This window comes from Bufo gargarizans, chromosome 2 (assembly GCF_014858855.1).
Source record: "Bufo gargarizans isolate SCDJY-AF-19 chromosome 2, ASM1485885v1, whole genome shotgun sequence".
In the NCBI taxonomy this organism is placed as follows: Eukaryota; Metazoa; Chordata; class Amphibia; order Anura; family Bufonidae; genus Bufo; species Bufo gargarizans.
This window is the reverse complement of record NC_058081.1, coordinates 324,150,269-324,168,806: the sequence shown is the minus strand read 5'-3', so window position 1 is coordinate 324,168,806 and position 18,538 is coordinate 324,150,269. Positions and strand designations below refer to the sequence as shown.

Here is an 18,538-nt window from a genome sequence, read left to right as displayed (position 1 = left end):
GGCAAAATCTCAGATGAAATAGGAGACACATTTTGAGCACGTCTGTTCATCAATTATGTGTCAGACGTCTACCTTAATCTCTAACACAATGCACACATTTCTTAAATCTAACAGAGGTTGGCCACTATGAACTGGCTGGACAGAGAAATTCAAGTAGCTAAGGAAATTGCCCATTCTTACGGTAATTGCCTGTGAGTATGATTATAGAAAATAGCACGCTGTTCCAAATTTGAGGGCAACCAGGGGTCCATGGAAGACTGTACTTAAGTATATATATAGAATGTCTGATTAAAGGGTATTATGTAGTATGATCTCACTACTAGACCTCAGCAGTACAAGATGGGGTTAATTTCTATATAAATGCAAGTTAAAAAAAAAAAAAAACACATCTGGACACAATTTACAATGGCTATACAACTGAACACAGGATAAACAGAGTTATAGGGGAAATGCACTTTCAGTAAAACCTATCACCAGGGGTAAATGCAGCCACATTTCCACTAGAAAAACCACAAACAATATTAAGGAAAATTCCACTGCTTTTTCTAAAAGTACCCAAAACTTGACAACTAACAATATTGGAGCTACATAAGTTAGTTTGTGACTACGCAACTCTCTAGTGGACCTTCTTTTTGGACTGTAATCAATAAAGCTGTAAGCAAACACAAACTGCTGGCAGACCTCCCGCTGACTTTATATCTTCATCTTTCATCTTCTCAACTGTTTTATACACAGCAATACGAATGTAATATAGAATAATTTTATTACCACAAATAGAAATGGCCCAAAGAGTTCAATCCCTAAGGGGCAATTCAGAAGAGGCCCCATCGAGCCTAATGTAACCAAATTTACTATAGAGTGATGCATAAAACTCAAATATTATACTTGTGAATAATATAAATATGACAGAAGATGTTAGAATTAATAAAATATATTATTTAATACATCTCTGCTTTTCATAATGTTAATCTTGATAGAAATGAATGATAAAAAGTAAACTGAAGATAATCTTGCCCCTATTGCCTATCATTCTGCATGATCCTGGAACAGAGGAAAACCTGCAGAGAACATTAATGGTCTGATGAGCTGGTCTGTTTCCACCTTTGGCTGGTGGTTGGCTGGGGGACCTGGGATTAACAATATTTTGTCCCAGGGCAGAGAAGAGGGAGGCTGCTGCTCCTGCCAGTAGTCTTCCAGACAGACACAGGCAGCTTGATGGAAGAAGGGGGCCATGACTGAGCTCTTGGGACACACAGAGATGTTTTATCCATCTATCTATCAATCTTTTTTTGTATATTGTATGTTTTTTTTGTTTCTTTATGTCTGTGCAGACTTTTTTATGTATATAAAAATGCTGTGACATAAATGACCCGTACCCCACTACATGCAGTAATCATGGCAATCATGCACTCACCAAGACTCCAGTATAGGGGCAGAGTAAATACGGGCAAACTATGATGGTCCAACAGCCACCCAGCAGGGCAATTGTTGTACCTTGTAAGAGGTTTATTCCCACATGGTCATGTTGCAATTTTTGCCATTCAACCTAACGTGAAAAAATAGAACTGGGCATAAAAACTCTGCAACAGCCAGAAAAGTACAAGAAAAAAAAATGCATCGTAAAAAAACTTTACTGTTTCTAGATAACTGCTGGAAAATAACCTGGTCATGAATTTTATTATTATTTTTTAATAGTTTTATTATTAATAATAATAATCACAGTCTTCTCCACAGATATGTGATCCTATTAATTTCGGAGTTAAAATTATAATGACACTAAATAAAAGCACACTAGTCACATTTGAAGACAAAGGCACAAGAAAGGAAAGAAAAGCCTAAGCAGGCATGACTGGTACAATTAACAACTGAGCACCGCACGGCCATAGTGAATGCTATTTTGGGGGGCACATTCCTTGCGATTTCCGACGCTCCATGCATCCCCGGGTTACAGAAACCAAGCCATTCAGAATGCAAACTGGCTGCAGTGGTTCTATCGGAAGTAAGTAGAGCACAGTGTTCCAACCAACACAGCTTTTCACATCACCAATAGGGAGAGATGACAGAGTCAAACAAGACGCTGGAAGGAGAAGGAAGAATTCCAAGGAAGGCACGGCCCTGGAAACCCCATAATGCGAGCCTTGAGGGTGCATTGTAGTGCTCATTTGAATGCATGTCTTAGCATGTGAGATAATGAAAAGAAACAAGTTAATCTGCTGGAAAAGAGCTGAGCATTTCAATTAGAAACCTCTAATGAAGAAAAATAAACAGGAAAAGTTAAGAACCACACTGGGAGCTCTTTATTTTTAACTTAAAGGGGTATTTCAGTTGGTACAAGTTACCCCCTATCCACAGGATAGGTCCTGACCTGTGGATAGGGGAAAACTTGTACCACCCAGAATAACCCTTTGACCACTTAAGGTAACTACAGTAGCGTATGGTCCTTTTACACAGGCAGAATGGTGCTTGTGCTTGTTTAACCCAGTGGTGCCCAACCATTTTTTGTCTGAGGGCCCCACTAGACTTAGTATTAATTTTGCGGGCCAGAACCAGGTAGCTTTGCCAGAAAGAAATGCAAACGCTGTGAGGGAGCACGTGTGAGCATTACTACTGTGAAGAGGGCACATATCTGGGCATAACTACTGTGAGGAGGCACATACATATCTGGGCATAACTACTGTGAGGGGGCATGTGCGAGCATTACATCTGTGAAGAGGGCACATATCTTGGCATTATTACTGTGAGGGGGCATGTGATGTATACATGTGTGTAATGTATGTAATTCAGTATGTGATGATCACACACTGCACTACATACATTACACACATGTATACATCACATACTGCGCTGTCACCTTCTTCTGCAGGTCTACCTTGATGTATGGTCTTTAGGCTTCAGTCAGATCCTCCACTGCCATGCTTGCGTCGTGTGCCTGACACCACCAGGAGCTGGCCCCTCCTCCTTTCATCTCCCGCCGGCTTCTTCTACAGCAGGGGCGCTCTATCGCTCCAGTGCCCGCCCAATCTTACCGATCAGGGGCGTAGCTAGAAATGACTAGGCCCATAGCAAAAAAAATGTATGCCCCCCCCCCCCACACGTACCTATCGGACCTCCCACCCCAACATCCCCCCCCCCCCCAGTGTCATCCACAGATTTCCCCCCCCCCCCAGTGTCATCCACAGATTCCCCCTCCCCCAGTGTCATCCACAGATTCCCCCTCCCCCAGTGTCATCCACAGATTCCCCCCCCCTCAGTGTCATCCACAGATTCCCCCCCCCCCTCAGTGTCATCCACAGATTCCCCCCCCCCTCAGTGTCATCCACAGATTCCCCCCCCCCTCAGTGTCATCCACAGATTCCCCCCCCCTCAGTGTCATCCACAGATTCCCCCCCCCCTCAGTGTCATCCACAGATTCCCCCCCCCTCAGTGTCATCCACAGAATCCCCCCCTCTCAGTGTCATCCACAGAATCCCCCCTCTCAGTGTCATCCACAGAATCCCCCCCCTCAGTGTCATCCACAGATTCCCCCCCCCCCTCAGTGTCATCCACAGATTTCCCCCCCCCCTCAGTGTCATCCACTGATTCTCCCCACCCCCCCCTCAGTGTCATCCACTGATCTCCTCCTCACCACGAGCCGCTTCCTAGCCAATTTATTCACTGCACTTGCCTCTGCGAAATTGAAGAGAGGCGCCGTAATCTCACGCAGGAAGACAGTGCATGCGGACTTCGATGCCTCTGCCAGTGCGCCTGTGCGAGATTACGCCGCTTCTCTTCAATTTCACAGAGGCAAGTGCAGTGAATAAATTAGCTAGGAGGCGGCGCTGGGCGGGGAGATTGCAGGCACCCTGCACTGATAAAGTCCTGGTACTGTGCGGGCCGCAGGTTGGGCATCACTGGTTTAACCCCTTCCCAACCGGGCGATTTTCAGTTTTTTTGCTTTTTTACATTTTCACTCAGTCTTTCCAGAGCCATAACTTTATTTTTTTCCTACTTCCATTCATATAGCCATACTCTGACTTGGTTTTTGTTTTGCAGGACAAGTTGTACTTCCATACGATGTAGTGGAAAGATGGGGGAAAAAAATCCAAATGTTTTATGGTTTTGGTTTTTATGGCTTCCCTGTGCGGTAAAACTGACCGGTTACCTTCATTCTCTGGGTGAGTACCATTACAGCGATACCACATTTTGACAAAAAAAAATTCTTGCGTCTTAATAATGAAAACAATAAAAATAGAAACTCTGGAAAAAAAATGTAAGTGATAATTACGGTATGTTTGTATTTTAATAGTACATGCATTTTGGGATGCAAATGATCTTTATTTTTTATTTTAATTATGGGGAATGGGGGGCGATTTGAATTTTGATATACAGTATTTTTCTAATAATAATAAATCAATTGATCTGAGTGGGCTATTTAACACACACGGTTCATCTTGCTTTTTTTTTTTAAATGCTCACACCTTTCTATTTCCCATGATAGGTCTCTCTGAAATAATGGCTACTACACTATAAGAATGGTGTTAATGCTGACTGGTTTCCATCAAGTGGAATATCCATTTACAGACACTTATCACTATAACCTGATATGTGCAAAGGTAAACTGATGTAGTTTAGAAGAGACACATAGCATGCTGGTGAGAAGAGGATTGAATCCCATGTGGTCTGCTGAATCACACTCATTACCAGAAAGGTCATATAGAAATACACCTATAAAATTTAGAGGCTCTCTCTACCTACCGACTGGACTGTTAGGGCTGTTTCACACGAGCGGATGCCGTGCGTGACATCCGCTGCGCGAATGACAGCCAAGACCCAATGCAGACTGCAGAAGCACGGAGCAGTAACATGACTGATAATGCTCCGTGCCTCTCTGTGATCTCTTTACTACGAAATCACAGTGAGATAAAGTTGTCGCCGAGATTTTGTAGTAAAGAGATCACAGAGAGGCACGGAGCATTATCAGTCATGTTAATGCTCCGTGCTTCTTCTGTCTGCAGCGGGTCTTGGCTGTCATTCACGCAGCGGATGTCAGGCACGGCATCCGCTCATGTGAAACAGCCCTTACTCGACCGTGCATTCAATGCTGAAAATCAACTAATGTGATTGGTCAAAGCTCTCACTAAACACTTCAAACTGTTCAACTTCATAGACATTCAGAAATCACCAACAAACTAAATACCATTTAATTTAAAGGGGCATTTTATTATACTGTGAAATACATGTATTTTGGGCTAAAAATAATTTTTTAAGTGGTTTGATTAAATATGTTCAACCGTTTTGCAGCTTCTATCTCCCGCCACTCTTGTGTTTTCCTAAGTGATCAACTGAGCTCAATTATTGAATGCATAAAAGATGAAACATTAGAATGATTTTCAGCCAAAAATGTATACCATATTTTACACCCTATAGGACGCACCTTTTCCCCCAGAAAGTGGGTAGAAAATGTCAGTGCGTCTTATAGGGCGAATATTAAGGAGTGCTTCCATTATGGAAGAGCTCATTAGTACAGGAGGACCGGGAAGCGGTGAATGCTGCGCTCCCGGCTCTGTACTCACTGCTTCCTGGTCTTCTGTCTGATCTCCATTGTGCTGAGACTAGTGCACAGCGTGAGGATTTTGGCACTCTGTGACTTCACGCTGTGCAGCGTCGGTTCACAGAACAGAGCAGCAGGAAGAGCCGGAGGAGCTCCAGACCCCTGGAGCAGCGGCCGGAGACTAAGTTGATTTATTTATTTATTTTTGCCTGATCTGAGGTCTGAATGGGAGTCTTAACATTGGAGGTCTTATCTGAGTGTCTAAATAGGGGTCTTATTAACATGGGTAATCTGATCTGGGGTCTGAATGGGGGTGTTATTAAAATTGGGATTTGAGGTCTAATTGGGGGGTCTTAGATCAGATACCCATGTTAATAAGACCCCCAATCAGACCTTAGATCAGATACCCATGTTAATGAGGACTGATTGGGGGTCTTATTAACATTGGAAGTGTGATCTTATTAACATTGAGGGTCTGATCAGAGGTCTGATGAAAAATATATATTTTTTTCTTATTTTTCTCCTCTAAAACCTAGGTGCGTCTTATGGGTAGGTGCATCATATAGGGCGCAAAATCAAGTACATTTCAGTAAAAAAAGGTGCTATTAAGGTTACATTCACATATGTGCTAGTTATTTCTGTTGTTCTGCTCTGTTACAGAAGCAGAACAACGAAAATAGCAGAAGTGCCGAATCTGGCACATAACTGAAACCAATGGAGCCAAATAGAGTCCACTGATGTTAATTTTTTTTTTTTTTTGCGGGAACAAAAAAGGTTCCACATGAAGGGTTTTTGGTCCACTCTTTTTGGTGGAACCTGCGACAGACTCTGAACGATGCCTCCAACGCAAATGTGAACATGACCTAACACACTGATTCTAGTCCAGAAAAGTAGAAAACTGTGACAGATGATCATTACATTACACATACATAGAGGGATGCTGGAGGAAAACATAGTGAATACCTTCTTGAACATCCTGGTGGAGTCTTCGCTGATCTGCATGAAGCGCATTATAACATTGTTTAAGTAAATGTCACTCAGTGTTGCGTGATCTTTGCTTTCCCTTCTCACTTGGTTCAAAAGTAAATACCAGCAATTTACCGGCGACAGCAAATTCTGGTCTTTCCTATGAAGAAGAACAACACAGAATTAGCAAATAGGACAGTAAGGAAGTGCAAAATCAATCGGAGGATTCAAGCCTCAAACATGTGAGGACAGCCTATGTACTGAGGAATACACTGGAAATCGGTCATCATTCAGACTGCAGCTGTTATTCTCTATTCTGTACAGACGGACTGACTATATTGTGATAGTCACCGGATTACTGGGGTACACAGTTTGCTAGGCAAGAAGGCATTACGTTTTTGGTGCTTCAAGGAATTCTCCATGACACTTAAAAAGAGATATCCATACAAGTATCATTGGCTAGGGGCCCCACTGATCACTAGGTTAGGTGTCCTGAGTTCTTTGCTCTGAAGGAGTTTGAAAAGGAGTGGAGGTCATGCATGCACCCCAACGCTCCATTCAATGTCTAAGAGACTGACGGAGATAGCTTAGCACTGTAATAGGCTATATCCACTGATCCTGTAGACACTGAATGAAAGCAAGGCCTACAGTTGCTCCAAACTCCTCCTCACTGTTATTGCTCAGTGAGGTGGAACGCGGTCTAGGGAATTCCATCTTGATGACTAGTGAGGGGTCCCTAGCGATCATACATTTATCCTGTGGCTATCCATTTGGGATAACCCCTTTAACACACATTTCCAGTTTTTTATTTAGAAATGGGTCATAATATGCCATATATTGTCACATATAAAAGACATGGAGAGCATGGAAGTACCTGGATGCAAGTGAGTGACCAAAGAGCTCTTTAAAAATTGGCTAAGCCCGTAACGGAACATTCATAAAATATACATGTATGTAACGGTCCTCAGACAGATTATCAAGAACAAAGCAGATGTTCCTGATATCTGCCTGATCATCAGTGGAGGTGATGGCAGCACTTACCTTTGATGTACCGGGACAAGCGAACAATACAGCCTTTTCATGTCCCATAGAAAATGATTATTTCTGGGCAGCAGATCACCTATTAGACTGCTGATCTGCTGCACGGGAATGAAGATGTTACACAGGCCAATTATCGGGGATGAGGATTTATACAAACGCTCATCCCAGATAATCTGTCTCACAATCAGACTCTAAATCATTTCTTTATACAGATTGACATATGACTACATTTAGAAATATTATTATTATAGTCAATAGGGACGGAGCGGTGGTCCGGCGGCACGGCGAAACAGCGGAAGGACGGATCCGACAGGGTGAACAGCCTGCCGGATCCGTCCTGCCGCAAGTGTGAAAGTACCCTAAGAGGAATCACTATGTTTTGGAAAAACACTGATGAAAAAAGGAAATCCAGCCTAAACAATCTTCAAACACAACAGATGCAAATAACAAAATCACGTTGATGTAGTCTGATCTCACAGCACCATTGATTTCCAGAATAAAAGGGGTTTATAAGGTGAAAACTTCACATACCGTCCTAATCTCCCTGTCACCGATTTTGTAAATATTTGTTAAAGGGGTATTCCCTTCTCAGAATGCATCCCCATGTTAAGTCATACATGTCCAATAGGTGCAGGTCCCACCACCGAGGCCCTCACGTGTCTCACCATTACAGTGAATAGAGCAAGCATGCTCTGCCACCACTCGATTCACAGCAGCCGCAAGATGGGAGTTACAGAGGTGGGACGTGCACCTATTAAACATTATGCCCCAGAAGTCCAAGATGGGAATATCTACTTAAGAAAATGATGGCAATATTTCAGCAACATCCATAAAATATGCTTTCCAGAGTTCCATGTAGAAGACACCAAAAAAGCCGTGTGCATTCCACATTTTATGGAACGTCTGGACCATAATAGAACAGTCCTAACCTAATTTTTGTTGGGACAAGGTGACAAAGTTTATTTTTTCTGTTACGGGGTTCATCGCATAAGAGATATTTTTAAATATTTTAATAGTTCACACTTTTTCGGGCGTGGCGATATGTAATTTTTTTATTGTCTATATATTTTATATGTAAAATTGGGCAAGGGAGCAATTTAAACTTTTTTTTTTTACTTTTTATTTAATACCTATTAACCCCCTTAGGGGCTAGAAGAACCCTTGTCATATTCACCCTAATAGAGCTCTATCAGGGTGAATAGGACTTCACACTCTCCCTGCTGCTCTGTGCACACAGCAGCAGGGAGCCGACTATGGCAGCCAGGGCTTCAATAGCGTCCTGGCTGCCATGGTAACTGATCGGAGCCCTAGGATTACACTGCTGGGGCTCTGATCGGAAGCTGCCACTGCCACCAATGATAATACTTGGGGGATGGGGGGTTGGTGGCGCACTGCACCAGCAATAATTATACTTTATAATACTAATACTATTGTTTATACTTAATACAAACGCAGGTTGTCATGCGGGTGCCGGACATCCCATAGCAAGCACCGAGCCTCTATGACTGCGCGCTGCGATCCACTGCTAATAACCCCTCAGATGCCGCACCTGGGGGGTTAATAGCGGCGGATCGCAGCGCGCAGTCATAGAGGCTGGGTGCCGGGTATGGGATGTGTCCGGCACCCGCAGCCTGCGTTCATAGTCATATTATATGTAGTGCTGGCCAATCACAGCGCTCAACTCATAGCCTGAGAGGTTTTTTTTTCGTAAAAATCATAGGGACGTCTGAATGGAGCCTTACAGGGGGGTGATCGGGATATCTATATGGGTGATCACCCCTTGTCATTGATCACCCCCCTGTAAGGCTCCATTCAGACGTCCGTATGTGTTTTGCGGATCCGATCCATGTATCAGTGGATCCGTAAAAATCATACGGACGTCTGAACGGAGCCTGACAGGGGGGTGATCAGGGAGTCTGTATGGGGTGATCAGTGGTTCATAAAGGGTTAATAAGTGACGGGGGGGGGGTGTAGTGTAGTGTAGTGTTTTGTGGTACTTTACTGAGCTACCTGTGTCCTCTGGTGGTTGATCCAAACAAAAGGGACCACCAGAGGACCAGGTAGCAGGTATATTAGACGCTGTTATCAAAACAGCGTCTAATATACCTGTTAGGGGATAAAAAAAAAAACATCTCCAGCCTGCCAGTGAGCGATCGCCGCTGGCAGGCTGGAGATCCACTCTCTTACCTTCCGTTCCTGTGAGCGCGCGCGCCTGCGTGTTCACAGGAAATCTCGGCTCTCGCGGGAGGACGCGTATATGCGTCCACCCAGAAGAGCAGGGCCGCCGGCAGGACGCAATCCTGCGTACGGCGGTCCTGGAGCGGTTAAAGGGAACCTGTCACCGGGATTTTGGGTATAGAACTAAGGACATGGGTTGCTAGATGGCCACTAACACATCCGCAATATCCAGTCCCCATAGCTCTGTGTGCTTTTATTGTGTCCAAAAAACGATTTGATACATATGCAAATGAACATAAAAGAGTCATATCTTACTTGTGTGACCAGAGAAGAGTCATATTTTCAAGCTCTGACTCATCTCAGGTTTATTTGCATATGTATCAAATCGGTCTTTTACACAATAAAAGCACACAGAACTATGGGGACTGGGTATTGCGGATGTGCCAGCGGCCATCTAGCAACCCATGTTCTCAGCTCTATACCCAAAAGCCAGGTGACAGGTTCCCTTTAAGCATAAACGATATTCATTGGTGGCGCAGTGGCCATAGCCCCTCCCCTCCTCCTCCCTGCTATCACCCCATTGGTGGCAGCAGCAGTACAGGGGGAAAGGACTGCCTCATTCTCCCCTTTGCTGTTCACAAGAACATGGCCGCGCTGACAGCAGCGCGTGCCATGTCAGTAATGTGAAAGCAGCAGAGATCTAGGCGCAAATTGCGACAAGACTACAAAGTCTTGTCGCCATTTAGCAATTCTAGGTCGCATTTGCGACCATTTTGGTAGCCATCTGGAGCCCTGCATGAGCATGTAGCCTAAATCTGTTACAAGATCAGGAAACCTTCCCAGAAGATGGAAGTTGTCATAAAAATGCACCATTACCCCATGGCTTTGAAACTAAATATTAAAACACACAAATATCAATGTTCACTTTTTACCATGTGGTGTGAATGTAATGCAAACGGATCACATGCGCATCTCAAACATAGCTAATATTTACAAGAGGTAGCAGAGTGCCCGCAGCTGTAAGCACTAGCGATATGCCCCCATTGTCTGAGATGAGACAACCCCTTTAAGTAATAACATTATTAAAATAATTGAATATCATCATGCTGCAGTAGCAGAACTCAATCCCTGCTCAGGCGCCACACATTTGGGGCTCTGGCAATATGTAGTTCCAAACAGTGCCTATATCATCTGCAAAAGATGTCAGCTATATATCCAAGCTGACGGCAACAACTTCAGTCCCCAATTTTTAACCTCTCAGCGGCCAAGGTCAGCAGCGACTCAAGGTTAGAGTGGGAAGGGGTTCCCCTTCTGCAATATTACAAGAATACATTATATCAGAGAACAAATGACCACATGTTCAAGTTTCCAGGTCAGAATAAGAATTAAATGTTTAATGAAAAAAAATCAAAAAAAAAAATCCTTGATTTCCCGTTACACCATCATAGGAAACAAAAAAATAATAATAATAAAAATAAAAAAAAACACTGACAGAATTGTGCAGAATAAAATTAACATGTCATGCATACCGAATAGGGAAAACTATGAAAACAAAATCTTCTTATTTTCAATTCAACCTCCTATCAAAAAAATAAGCTTGCCCGGTATAATATAAAAAAATAAAATAAAAAAAAAAGGAAGTAATCACATTGCTCCTAGTTTTACTTAGACCGCCTTCACCCCTGTCAGGCCTCGTTCACACTTCAGTGAATTATAAACATCTGATGTCAGTGTCCTCCATGGACAGCACACATACTTCTTGATCTTAAAGGGGTTATACAGAAATGGATAATGATGACCTATCCTCAGGATAGGTCATCATTATCACATCAGTTGGTGTCCGAGTTCCAGCATCTCCACCGATCAGCTGTTTCAGGGAGCTGCCACGCTCACGGGAGCTCTGGTGAGCACAGCTGGCACTAAGCAGCTCTCCAAGCACAGCGCTGTACATTGTATCTAGAGGATAGGTAATCAATATTAATGGCCAGATAACACCTTTAATGTGTTTGTTCACACATGGGTTCTGTGTGAAAGTGGACTTACAGTGCACCACCTTGAGATGACCATCCCCTTAGCCAGGCCAGATTTCCTGTGACAGATTTCACGTTCCACCATATATTATGCACACCAGCTTTATTCTTTCAGAAGACCACTTCTGGGTGGTTGTCTCAAAGAGTTTTCACAGTACTGTGTGTATTATTCACACACTGCAAGTACTTTTGAAAAATATCACTTCCTAGAGAGAGAAAATGAAACAGATTTTCTTTCCAGACAGTTATGTCACCGTAGTAAGTGAGAAGAAAGTCTGAGAATGTGCCATATGTCCTAAAACATTATTACAGGCACAACATGGAGCGGAAATGAAAAGCCTTCTGCCAGGCTTTGAGCCAGAGAACTATCAACAGTCAAAAACCAGCAATATACAGGGCAAAAAAGGGCAGATACCTGTTTCATAAACAGCCGTACACTGGAGATTTGTGTTGAGCATTATTACAAGTGAGTGCTCGTAGAGCCAAGCGCTTCCAGATACATCTCTTTTGGAATACTCAAGAAGACTCTTCAAAAAAACACTACAGGAAACTGGTTCTGACCCTGCTGCCCTTGTCTGTACTATCAAGTGGACAGCCATGGTCAGACAAGACGCCACAATAATGAATTCACCCTTGACTTGATTCCTCGTGGTCTGCAGAACAAAGCAGCAGGAGCTTAGGTCATGTTCTTGAACCAGTGTTTGGACAGCTGCTTAGCTTTGTCTTAATAATGTAAAATGGCTTCCAACAAATAGTTAGAGGTTATGGTGGAAATTTTTATGTTAGTGTAACATAGGTGAGAAGGTTTTCTGGGTGGGCATTAGTCATTATTTCACCATCGAGGGCAAGTCGAAGCACAGCTGCCTGGCTTTCTATGGCACAACTGCGTTGACACTTTCCATTCCTCTTATCTTTCAGAAGAGCAGAAAAAGGAGGAGAATAAAAACTGATCGGATTTATTTTGAGCATCCAGCTGTGATCAGTTTTGTCAGACATCAGTTATTTTTGACAGGAAAAAAAACTACAGCAGGCAGGATTTTTCCCCCGTCCGAAATAACTGATGTCTAACGGAACTGGTGCAAACTGATCACAACTGGTGCTCAAAATAAAATGGAACAGCAATTTTTTTTATTTTTCTGTTCTTTATGGATGCAAATTGAGCACAATCAAACAGGCGGTTACAACTGATCAGTAATTCTTCATTCGCATCTGTGGCAAGAGGATCCAGCTGCGTGTAAAATTTTTGTCCGGGCAAAACCCGGCATTTATGTCGGAAAGCAGCCAGATCCCATTGTAGTCAACAGGGTCCGGTGGTGCTTGGTTAAATCCAGCAATGCCTGCCAGAAATAATCACTGGAGATGTGAACATGGCCGTATTTTTCTGAGGGCTCAGAAGAACAGAAAGCTGGATGCAGATGTGAACAAGCCCTATTAGTATTGTTTTTATAAGGATTTTTGGCAAAGAACCAAACATGACATTTAGCACATAGGTCACCACACAGAATATATGTCTAATAAACTATGTTTTGTCTATACGAGAGTTCAGCAACCTCCGACACTACAGCTGTGGTGAAACTACGACTCCTAGCATGCACAATTGCTTGTCTGGTCTCAGATCTCCCATAGAAGTGAAAGGAGCATCCTGGGAGTTGTAGTGTCACCACAGCTGGAGTGCCAGAGGTTGCTGATCCCTGGTCTATAACATCTGTTTGTTCTTTCTTGTAAGAACAGTGTTCTGTCATTATTATAAGGAATACGATGACTAATGACAATTATATGTTGTACTGCAGGATCCTGGAGGATAAAGTGTTGGATTGTTGTTATACTTTTTCTACTGTATTTACAATACAAAATTAAAAATAGGCTTTGAGTAAATAATCCCGCTACCGAAATTTGTGCTTTTTCCGACTATAAAAAGACTTTAGATGGCAGAAATGATGAAAGATGTCACACCAACCATGACACTATCCTACTGCTGACTTGTCACACTTGCTTACACTACTGACTTGCATAGAAGCACCATCACTCAATGCCACTTGTGGAATAAATAAAGTATTAAACACATAATAGACGTGCAGGCGATCAGAAGTGAAATCTACAGCTAATTTTTTTTTTCTAGTTTGTCCCAGTCCCGACACACTCCTAGAAGTAGCAGCCCGATCAATGGACAGTCAGAAACAGGCGGCAAACGTGGTCGTCACGAGTAAGTAGATGGCATTAAATAATCATGGGATCCTTAGACACTCTTCTCGATGTCTTTGTAATTTGGAAGGAGCCTTGTTCTCAAAGGCATGTTCTCACAGATGAGCTATATGATAGCTGCCCCAGGTAACCAAAGATTAAAACAGCTAACATCTAGTTAAATCCTTTTAAGCCAGCCCCAAAGCTCCAGACACATTACTGATCATTTAACGCACCACTCCACCTAAAATCTACCTGCACAAGACCCAAAGGGGGAGATTTATCCTCGTGTGAAGGAACACTGACTTAGTTGCCCATAGCAACCAATTAGATTTAGATTTTTATTTTTTTATTACTTTCACATCTGCGTCCGGGTGTTCTGCCCAGCAGTTCCGGCAGATAATGAGAGGAATCGGCCAGACAAAAACTGTTGCGGATCTCTGCCGAAGCCATTATAGTTAATGGGGTTTGGCAGGAAGGTGGCAGTATCTGGCAATGCTGGATCCGGAGAACATTGGCAGGCTGTTCTCTACCGGAACAGCCTGCCAGAGGCTCTGTCGCAGATGTGAAACTTGCCCAATATTAATATAACATAGTATATTAATATAACAATAACGTAATTTCATAGTGAAGACAGTTTTTAATAAAACAGACATGTCAGAAGTGGTGACAAGTCCGCTTTAAAGGTGTTGCCAACCCCTTTCAGAATGTGGCCACCGAGGCAGTCTGCTGATCGTTCCGGGTCCAACTCGTGGCACTAACAGTAAAACACCCGATTTCACAAGGGGAATCTGCGGCTAGCCGCTCATTTCCTACTAGGCCATATGCCCAGGGGATGCCTACATCAGACAACCCCTTTAAGCTCCAGCACAGCTCTGCCCATGGTGGTAAACATGATCGAAACTTAAGGTCTGGAACTTATACATCATACACACTAGCAGAAACTATACAAAGCAGGCATTCATGTATTTCTACTCAACCCCCTTGTCACCAGCATAATACAAGGGTGCCCTCAGTGTGAAGCTACGTGATAACAAAATAAACTTTTACCGGCCCTTCTAAGTCCTCCACAAAGAGCTTTGTAAGGATCGGAGGAATGCAGTAAAACAATGGTAAAGGCGGCGCGGAGCCAGATCTTCAGCCAGGTATTAGGTAAGAATTAAAGCAATTCACGCACAGGACATTTAATTCAGCTGTTTCTTCAAGGATGTGTAGTATGTACTAATGCAAGTCATAGTCTGGTCAACAGCTGGCCGCTGACAACCTGATGACAAGTGCAAAGCCCTCAGCGCTTCAAATAACGTCAGCGCAGATCTCATTATCTGTGCACCCTGGCCTGGAACACAACATGTTGCTCCATCTCTAGAAACCTCTACAAGTCAAAACATGGACATCCACCAGGCCCTATGTAACAATTAGAACCGAGGCTACAATAGAAAAGCATTTTACTGAATATCTGTGGTCCCATGTGCTTCACTTATCTCCAAAGACAGGCACTGAAAGGGTCACAACATGGCTTAGAGACTATAGACAACCGTTTTCGGAATGGCTTGGCATTGGCGGTGGGTCTGACACTGTCATATCGTCATTTGATTTCTATGATTGGTCTGGGCTTCTAGCGACGGGAAGCAAGGCTCTTGTTTAGTATGGATGACTTTCCAACAATGACCCCAAAAAATTAAACACGCCAGATGAACCTTTCGTCATATTATCTGCCATTAGTCAGCATCTGTCACGTTCCTTTGACATGTACCGGCAATGCGGGTAGACAGAAACCTGTCTTTTTTGACCATTCAGAATCTCGTGTCCTGATGGACAACTATATTTTATATTAGACCTTATCTGAATTCTCAGTTATCGTGTCAGTCAGTCCTTGAATTGTCCTCTCTAGGGGTGAGCGAACTTCTGTTTTCAAGTTCGGCGTACAAGGTTCGGGTTACCTAAAAATTCCGTTATGGATTCCGCTGCCATAACTTATGGTCCATGGTAGTGGAATTTATAACGGAATTCTAAGATAACCCGAACCTTGTACACCTTGTTCGCTCAACACTAGTCCTCTCCTGTCCAGTTACTCAAAATTCTGGCATTCTCATCTAATAAATCTGATTCTGAAACTCTGGGTAACGGGCGCTGTAACTGCCCCCAGGGTCATTTCACATGGCGATTTTCAAAATACACGTGTAAAAAAACAGCACTGAATCCAAGCAGATTTTTATGCACCTGAAAAAACTAAAACAAAACACAAGTGTACACATCAAGTTTTTTTTTATGCTTTCTGTTACATTGAATGGGAAAAATCAGCGCCAATTCTGCCCAAAGATAAGACGTGCTGATTCTTTTTTACATGTGTAAAAAAAGCAGCAAGTGCTACTTCCCACTGAAATGAATCGGAGGCCGTTTTGAGGCATTTTTTGATCTTGAAGCAGAAATGCTCCACAATCAGCGCCAAAAAACTGTGTGAACTGACCCTAATGGTTCGTCACTGACTTGCCTTTTAGAGGTGAACCCTAGTAGAAGTCATAGTGACAATTATACTCGTTATTATCTAGCTTTTCCAGAAACAGATAAAACTAAAAAATCTCAGAAGTGAAGCTTTTACAATGTGACAGAAGAAGACCACTTCTATTGACAAGTATTCCATACTCTATAGAGAAACCTCTATTGGTCAGAAACACACATTTTCTATAAAATTGACATTTATGACAAATCCACAGGATAGGCGAGACATATATGAGCACTGGGGACCCCACTGCTGGGATTTAAAATGATCACAGAGTAGGGGTCCCAAATCCCCCATTCCTTATCACTATAGCAGAGTTACTGGGCATGCACACTGATGTGCCACTCAAAGTCTATCGGACTGAAGAGACTTGGCAAAAGTACAGCGTGCTCAGGAACCCCCCATTCTAGTGATCAGTTGTGGCCCCACATATTTGGCAAGTTATAGTCCATTTAATCTGCATTACATTTTTATATCATCTATAAAACAAGTGACATCCCTTGTAAAGAACTAATAGGTACAGCTCTTACTTGTATTGTTGGTGATCTTTTGTACTTCTTGTCTTAGCCATGAATCTCTCTGCAAGTTTTTCCAGATTCCGGGAATACTCCATTTCAATTTCTGATTTCTTGCGGAAGAAGTCCTGGAGGTCCTGAAGGAGCTGAACCCTCATCTCGGTTTGTTGCTCCAAGCATTTTTGTTGTTCAACCAGCTGAGCTCTTATCTCTGCAAAAGAAAGACATGTATATGAATCCTCGCATCAAACGCCAAGTTCACCACCATGTGGACCAACACAGGAGGCTGGGTCATCCGATCACAATGTATACTCTTACTTGGTCACATGGCCTTTGTGCCGCTCTGTCCCATTGAAGTAAATGGGACTGAATTGTAATACCAAGCACAGTCACTATACCAGGGGTCAGCAACCTTTGGCATTCCAGCTGTTGTGAAACTACAATTCCCAGCATTCTCCATTCATTCCTATGGGAGTTCTGAGAAGAGCAGAGAAAGTATGCATGTTGGGAGTTGTAGTTTCACAACAGTTGCTGACCCCCTGCATTATACCATGTAAGCTGCAGTATACTTTGAACAGGCTACAGCACTCGTCCAGGAGCTGGACCTTCTCTGATCATTGACTGATAATCTACTATGTCTATAGATTATTAACATTTAAACCTTGAAAGACCCGTTAAGGCCCTATTCACACAACCGTTTTTTGGTCTCCATCCGATCTGCATTTTTGCGGATTGGATGTGGGCGGATTCATTTTAATGGGGTTGCAAAAAATGTAGACATGTCTGTTCCGCAGTCCCGCAAGAAAGATAGAACGTGTCCTATTCTTGTCTGTTTTGCGGACAAGAATAGGCATTGTTACAATGGATTTGCTAAAAAAACAAATAAAAATAAACCACAGATGCAACACAGACATCATATGAATTTTTGGAGGATCTACGTTTTGCTCCAGCAACTGGAACAGCCTGCTGGATCATTTTTGCGCTAGCCTTAACGTCCGATTCTCAGAAAGATATCAGTGAAAAAAACATCCGTTGAAAAAAATGGACCGAATGTAGCACAAGACCATTGCATCATATGCTCAGAAACCACCAAGGGTGAGTAAATGAGCATTCCAAGTATTAACAGTGCAAGGTACACAAGATTAGCTGTAGCATAGAAAATGACATCCGAAGTGGGTGGCCCTGGTACAAAGCAATGCCAGCTACACAAACCATTTGACCTTGAATGTTTTACATTACATCTTAAACAAACAGAAATCATCTGCACACAAACACCTAATAATACACTAAAATATAGCAAACGCATTTCTACCCCCAGACAAGAAGAAGCAAGTCTTGACTGTCTTGTCAGGATCACAGCTGTTCACGGCAATAGACTTCAAAAGTATTTAGAAAAAACCCTTACATATTCAGATTTCCCCTTCTTAATACGCCAACTGGCACAGACAACGTGGCATGTGTTAATTTACATGTAGTGCGTGTGCTTCTAAAATAAGCAGTTCACCGGCAATATGGAAGGCCAGTCTACTTTCCAAAAACAAATTCTACAAACCCTCCAAGAGCAGAAAATGCATGTCTCACTACCAAGTGCTACAGT

At 42.9% G+C, this 18,538-nt stretch overlaps 1 protein-coding gene across 4 annotated transcripts in view; it reads right to left on the bottom strand.

Moving 5' to 3' along the window:
- Positions 1–18,538, bottom strand: part of SRGAP1 (SLIT-ROBO Rho GTPase activating protein 1) — a 234,171-nt gene that overhangs the window by 80,462 nt on the left and 135,171 nt on the right. For 2 of the 4 annotated variants that reach the window (XR_006387841.1, XM_044280540.1), the window contains exons 1-2: positions 16,957–17,087; positions 6,494–6,656 (exon numbers count right to left, since the gene is read on the bottom strand). The exons of the other annotated variants lie outside the window; for them this stretch is intronic. Coding sequence is in view for 1 of the 2 variants with exons in the window: in XM_044280540.1 (XP_044136475.1) it covers positions 6,494–6,656; positions 16,957–17,039 (246 nt within the window). In the remaining variant the exon portion in view is untranslated. Of the gene's footprint in view, positions 1–6,493; positions 6,657–16,956; positions 17,088–18,538 lie in introns of those variants that run through there. 4 annotated transcript variants of the gene reach the window in all.